At 41.6% G+C, this 6,761-nt stretch overlaps 1 protein-coding gene across 1 annotated transcript in view; it reads right to left on the bottom strand.

Moving 5' to 3' along the window:
• Nucleotides 1-3,093: 3,093 nt before the first annotated feature.
• Nucleotides 3,094-6,761, bottom strand: part of AGBL1 (AGBL carboxypeptidase 1) — a 1,135,995-nt gene continuing 1,132,327 nt past the window's right edge. The window contains exons 24-25 of the mRNA XM_060401587.1: nt 6,235-6,284; nt 3,094-3,339 (exon numbers count right to left, since the gene is read on the bottom strand). Coding sequence (XP_060257570.1) covers nt 6,245-6,284 — 40 coding nt within the window. The 3' untranslated portion in view covers nt 3,094-3,339; nt 6,235-6,244. The remainder of the gene's footprint in view (nt 3,340-6,234; nt 6,285-6,761) is intronic.

The raw sequence follows: 6,761 nt of genomic DNA, 5'->3' as shown, positions 1-6,761 counted from the left end.
CCTATACTTTTTTTTAATTTATTTTTGTTGGAGTATAGTTACTTTGACCATACTTATGATGCCTGTGAATTATCCGTTTGGCAAAGAGGTAAAAGGATTTGCCGCACCGGGGTTTTCTGATCATCACTCCAGCCAAAAGGCTGTGCCATCTGATATTGTGCAAAAGAGCTCCATCTGTTCAGGGTTTGAGTGGGCATGAGAGGGAGAAAAAGAGGAGGATGCACTCTCTGATGTCGGTGCTGGCTGAGTGATCTGCAGTCATCCCTGAACTATGTAGCTGCTGCAACAGAACTAGCCTGATGAATTGATTTCAAAGTTCGCTTTGCATAACCCTTACCCAAGCTACACAAGCTCATTCTCAAAGCCAAATTTAAGGAGAGAGAATGAGAGAAAGAGGTAAAAGAAAAAAATGAGATCCTAAGAGTCCAGAGAAAATTAGAAATAGTTGCACTCTGTGGACAGTTCTAAATAAGCATCACAATCAGAAAAGAAATGCTGGGGCTGCTGATGCCAATCCAGACCCTCTTTACAGTCTGAGGATGCTCTGGCTTCCACAAGGAAATGCATAGCATTGCCCTGCAATGTGCACCCGGATCAATATTTCATTATCAATCTTGTTATTGTTTGCAGGAATTTCTACTTCAGGCTCCTAACAGCTGTCAGTAAATCTTGCTGATCAGTGCAGGCTTCTGAATAAAGGCAATTTTTCACCAATCATCTTTCTCCAATTTGGGGAAAATGGGCAGCAATTCGTGTACCTTCTCAAGTTCTCAGCCTATAAGTAAGCAACCTACTTTCAGTGATCCCAGATCACTATCTGTCAGCATTTCACATAAAGCCTATGAAATCTGAAGTCTGGACACTGCCCCAGCTGACCCCCGTTACACAGAAAAGTTGCATAGAATTCTATCTGATGCATCAGGTTACCCAAAATTCTAAAAGTAGGAACGGATATTCAGGTCACCTGATGTATTTCTTAAATCCATCCATTTGTTAAATGATTTGACAAATAACCACTAATTTTTTTCCTTTTCTGTCAGGCATTGTGCTTGACACTGGGAATTCAGCAGTAAATAGCAGAGAAAATCTATGTGGGTGATTTTGATTAAAGGAACTAGAGTCAGAATATAGCCAGTGATTGAGATGTGCTGTAGAGGGCCACTTCAATCAGGAATAACTCTCTCAGGACTTCCCTGGTGATGCAGTGGTTAAGAATGTGCTTCCACTGCAGGGGCTGTGGGTTTGATCTCTGGTTGGGGAACTAAGATCCTACAAGTTGTCCTTCGGTCACTTGGTCGTGTCCAGCTCTTTGTGATCCCATAGACAGCAGCATGCCAGACTTCCCTGTCGTTCACTGTCTCCTGGAGTTTGCTCAAACTCATGTCCACTGAGTCAATGATGCCATCCAACCATCTCATCCCCCGTTGCCCCCTTCTCCTCCCGCTCTCAATCTTTCCCAGCACCAATGAGTCAGCTCTTCACATCAGGTGGCCAAAGTATTGGAGCTTCAGCTTCAGCATCAGTCCTTTTAATGAATATTCAGGGATGACTTCCTTAGGATTGACTGGTTTGATCTCCTTACAGGCCAAGGGATTCTCAAGAGTCTTCTCCAACACCACAGTTTAAAAGCATCAGTTCTTCAACACTCAGCCTTCTTTATCCATGACTTCTTTATGGTACATGACTACTGAAAAAACCATAGCTTTAACTGTATGGATCTTTGTCAACAAAGTGATGTCTCCTGGTGGCTCAGAGGGTAAAGTGTTTGCCTCGAATGCGGGAGACCCGGGTTTAATCCCTGAGTTGGGAAGATTCCCTGGAGAAGGAAATGGCAACCTGCTCCAGTATTCTTGCCTGGAAAATCCCGTGTACAGAGGAGCCTGGTGGGCTACAGTCCATGGGGTTGCAAAGAGTCAGACACAACCGAGTGGCTTCACTTTCACTTTTCTAGCTTTGTCATAGCTTTCCTTCTAAGGAGTAAGCATCTTTTAATTTCCTGGCTGCAGTCACCATCTGCAGTGATTTTGGAGCCCAAGAAAATAGTCTGTCACTGTTTCCATTGTTTCTCCATCTATTTGCCATGAGGTGACGAGACCAGATGCCATTGTCTTATTTTTCTAAATGTTAAGTTTTAAACCAGGTTTTTCACTCTCCCTCGCACTTTCATTAAGAGGCTTCTCAGTTCCTCTTCACTTTCGGCCATAAGGGAGGTGTCATCTGTATATCTGAGGTTGCTGATATTTCTCCTGGCAATCTTAATTTCAGTTTGTGCTTTATTCTGCCTGGTGTCTTGCATGATGTACTCTGCATGAAATTACATAAGCAGGGTGACAATATACAGCCTTGAAGTACTCCTTTCCCAATTTTCAAACAGTCCATTGTTCCATGTCTGGTTCTAACTGTTGCTTCTTGACCTGCATACAGGTTTCTCGGGAGGCAGGTAGGCCAATCTTTTTAAGAATTTTTCACAGTTTGTTGTGATCCATGCAGTCAAAGGGTTTAGCATAGTCAATGAAGCAGAAGTAGATGTTTTTCTGGAATTTTCTTTCTTTTTCTATAATTCAACAGATGTTGACAATTTGATTTCTGAACATCCATTGGATCATAGACAGAGATACTACATGATGTGCAGCAAGAAAAATAAAATTTCTTGAACTTAATAAAGATGAAAATAAAATATATTGATTTAAGTTATATGGGAGTGTAACACATAAAAAATGAAGTAACTGTCTCAGAAGAAATCATAATTAATTGGAGACCTACATAAATGATAGAGGTCGACCATGGAAGGGAAACAAAAAAAAAAAAAAAGAACTGGGAAAGTATTCCAAATAGAGGGAAATATAATCCCCAAACTCCAAGTTAAGAAAGAGTTCAGTTTTGTCAAAGACAGACAGATGGAGTGGCTAGAGATGTATATTTCACAGTCTGGTTTGCATTCATAATAGAAAAAAGCAAGAATTATTACTACTATTTCACCAAGAAAGTGTAAAAACTAAGTCTATGGGGGAGGGCAGGGGGAATTGGGAGATTGTGATTGACACATATACACTATTAATACTATGTATAAAATAATAACTAATAAGAACCTACTGTAGAGCACAGGTGTGCGCGTGTGTTCGTCACTCAGTTGTGTCTGACACTTTGTAACCCCGTGGACTGTAGCCTCACCAGACTCCTCTGTCCATGGAATTCTCCAGGCAAGTATACTGGAGTGGGTTGCCATTCCCTTCACCAGGGGATGTTCTTGACCACAGATTGAACCAGTGTCTCCTGCATTGCAGGCAGGTTCCTTACAGTCTCAGCCATGAGGGAAGCCAACTTAATGTACTGCAGTGACTTAAATGGAAGGAAATTAAAAAAAAAGAGAGAGAGAGAAGTTATATGCATATATATATAGCTGATTCATTTTGCTGTACAGTAGAATCTATCACAACACTGTATAACAATTATACTTCAATAAAAATTAATAAAGAACAAACTAAGGCTATCTGAAACAAAGGACTGCTCTGAGGAAAGAAACTTCTATGTATTCCAAATATTTTCCAGGGCCATAATTCATGGCAATGAGATGATGAAAGTCATCTTGGCACTCTGGGAGGAGCTGCCTTCCCTGGTGAGCCACATGTGGCAACATGGAAAGTCCCGTCAAAGTGATGAATTCCATCCACAACAGCAAGGTGGGTGCATTTTTAAAATTCTTCACTAATCAGGAAAATGTATTAATGTACCTTCTCATTACTGATTCCAAAAGTACTGATTAGACATCCACCATGTGCCAGGGCCTGTTAACTCTTGAGGATATAGTGATGAATAACAATTGTTAGAGCCATATGGAACTGATTTTAGTCAAGTCGGTCTAAACCATACCATGTATAATTTTTGAAGTGGAGGGAAAAAAAAAAAACTTTTATTTTTGTGGATATTCCTAGGATACTTAGGGCATGTTAGTTGCTTAGTCATGTCTGATATTTTGCAACCCCATGGACTGACTTTAGTCTACCAGGACTGCAGTCTTCTCTGTCCATGGATTTCTCCAGGCAAGAATACTGGAGTGGGTAGCCATGCCCTTCTCCGGGGGATCTTCCTAACCCAGGGACTGAACTCACATCTCCCACACTGCAGACAGATTCTTTACTATCAGAGCCAACAAAGTACTACAGTGGGCAGCCATTCCCTTCAGAGATCTAAACAGGGAATCTGTGATTATTCAGGTCATTAACCACTGCATCACTAGTTAGGTGAGAATTTTGGCAAGACTAGGTCCACACTGGAGAAGGCAATGGCACCCCACTCCAGTACTCTTGCCTGGAAACTCCCATGGATGGAGGAGCCTGGTAGGCTGCAGTTCATGAGGTCACGAAGAGTCGGACACGACTGAAGCGACTTAGCAGCAGCAGCAGCAGCAGCAGGTCCACATTACAGAGAAAAGTCTCCATGCTTGGAGACACTCTTGCTGCTTGGTTTCCCAAGCCAACAACTGACACTCAGTTTTCTGAAAAATCCATCCAAGAGGTTTATAATCAAAGCTGAATGGAATGAGTCAAAGAGATACAATATCCTTCACTTATCAAGACTCACAGACCCCATCTCCAGACCACCAAGTCCTAATAATTTTGTGCTCGTGTTCAGTCACTAAGTTGTGTCAACTCTTTACACCCTCATGGACTGTAACTCACCTGCTTCCTCAGTCCATGGGATTCTCCAAGCAAGAATCCTGGAGTGGGTTGCCAATTTCTTCTCCTGGGGATCTTCCTGACCCAGGGATCAAACCCATTAGGATATTCCATAGTAAATTGAACTTGCCTTGAATGATTTTGTGACATTTTTCAGAAAAGAGAATTCAAGAAAATGTAATGATATGTTGATGGGAACGAAAAAGAAGAAAGGAAAGGGGAAAAAAATGCATCCCCCACAAGTTTTTATTTACTGTTGAGTGAAAGTTATTTTTGTTAAAATGCAGACAGTTAACATTGTAAGTATGTAGTTAAGAGTATAACGGTGATTTGTAATATCCTTGACATTTTTGTGTTGCTTGTTCATTTTTCCACTGTTTTCACAAGTGGTGGGAGTCCAAGCTGTTAGTACCTCTGGAAGTTTTTATAGGATAGCTAATCATAAATAGATCTGCCTTTCCCTTGGATTTCATATTCATGGGATTAAGAATCATCTTGCTTTTAGTCTTGAATCAGTTGTGCTTAGCATGGTACTGGCATGTAATGAAAAATAGATGTCTATTTTGTGAATGAGTGAGTGCATGAGTGCATGGATAGGCGGCTGTAGAATGCACAGGTGACCCAAGATACAAAATGTATGTGTTACTGACATGGATCTGGCTTCTAAGGAGGCTTTGTATCTTGTACCATTGCTCTCAGTCTTCAGTAAGTTCTTCAAAGATTCTTATTAAAAAGGAAAAAATGAAACTCAGAAAAAGAGATGGGAGCTTAAATCACATGTTACATTTCTTTTTGGCCATACTGTGTTTTTAAGTCCCATGTCTCTTTTTCAAAACACCAAGCATTTCTTCATTTATTTTTAATTAAGATATAATTGGCATAATGCACCATAAGTTAAAAGTGTGCAACCTAATGATTTAATATGTGTAGATACTACAAAGGGATTCCCTGGTAACTCAACTGGTAAAGAATCTGCCTGCAATGCAGGAGATCCCAGTTCAATCCCTGGGTCTGGAAGTTCTCCTGGAGAAGAGATAGGCTACCCATTCCAGTATTCTTGGGCTTCTCTGTTGATTCAGATGGTAAAGAATCTGCCTGAAATGTGGGAGACCTGGGTTCCATCTCTGGGTTGGGAAGCTCCCCTGGAGGAGAGCATGGCAACCCACTCCAGTATTTTCGCCTGGGTAATCCTCATGGGCAGAGGAGCCTGGGGGGTTACAGTCCATGAGGTCTTAAAGAATCGGACATGACTGAGTAGCTAAGCACAGCACAGCACAGCAGAATACTATGAAGTGTTTCCCTGCTGGCTCAGCAGTAAAGAAATCACCTGTCAATGCAGGAGGTGCAGGTTTGATTCCGGGGTGAGAAGACCCCCTGGAGAAGATAATGGCAACCCATCCAGTATTCTTGTCTGGAGAATCTCATGGACAGAGGAGCCTGGTGGGCTATATAGTCCATGGGGTGCAAGGAGTCAGACATAACTTAGCAACAAAACAACAACAACCATGTACTACAAAATGATTATCAGAGTAAGTTTAGTTAACATCCATCCACTCACCTAGTTACACTTACTTTTCTTGTGATGAGCACCAAACATGGTCCGCCTTCCTAAAAATAAGACAGGGAGAGGAGAAAATGCAAATCAACCTGTGACTTTCTAAAGGAAACGGGTCTTTGATGTGCACACTGTTTCAATTTTCTGATCTGCTAATTCTAAACACAGCCTGAAAAAGCAGCACGGAACTAAGCCTAATTCTGACCAGCAGCCTGGTCAAGGCAGTGGTTGAACCAGACACCAATGCTGCCATGCACGAAACCATTTGGAATGGAGATGGAATGAGCCAAGCCTGTAATCACCCAGCTTTACACAGGGGAAACGTCATTTGAAACATGCATGACCTCCTGTGTGTCAGCTATTTATTCCTTTTGTTTTCAATCATCCAGAAAGTCAAAAGAATTAAGGGGATTAGAAGAAGAAAACCTCAGTGACTTTAAACATCAACACGGGGGGCAGTCTTGAATGAAATCATTTCTGGGAAGTGACTGCATGAAATAGGACTGGGAAATGCAGCTTAAGGGGAAGAA

This window comes from Ovis aries, chromosome 18 (genome assembly GCF_016772045.2).
Source record: "Ovis aries strain OAR_USU_Benz2616 breed Rambouillet chromosome 18, ARS-UI_Ramb_v3.0, whole genome shotgun sequence".
NCBI classification, from domain to species: domain Eukaryota; kingdom Metazoa; phylum Chordata; class Mammalia; order Artiodactyla; family Bovidae; genus Ovis; species Ovis aries.
This window is presented reverse-complemented; position numbering and strand designations above follow the sequence as displayed.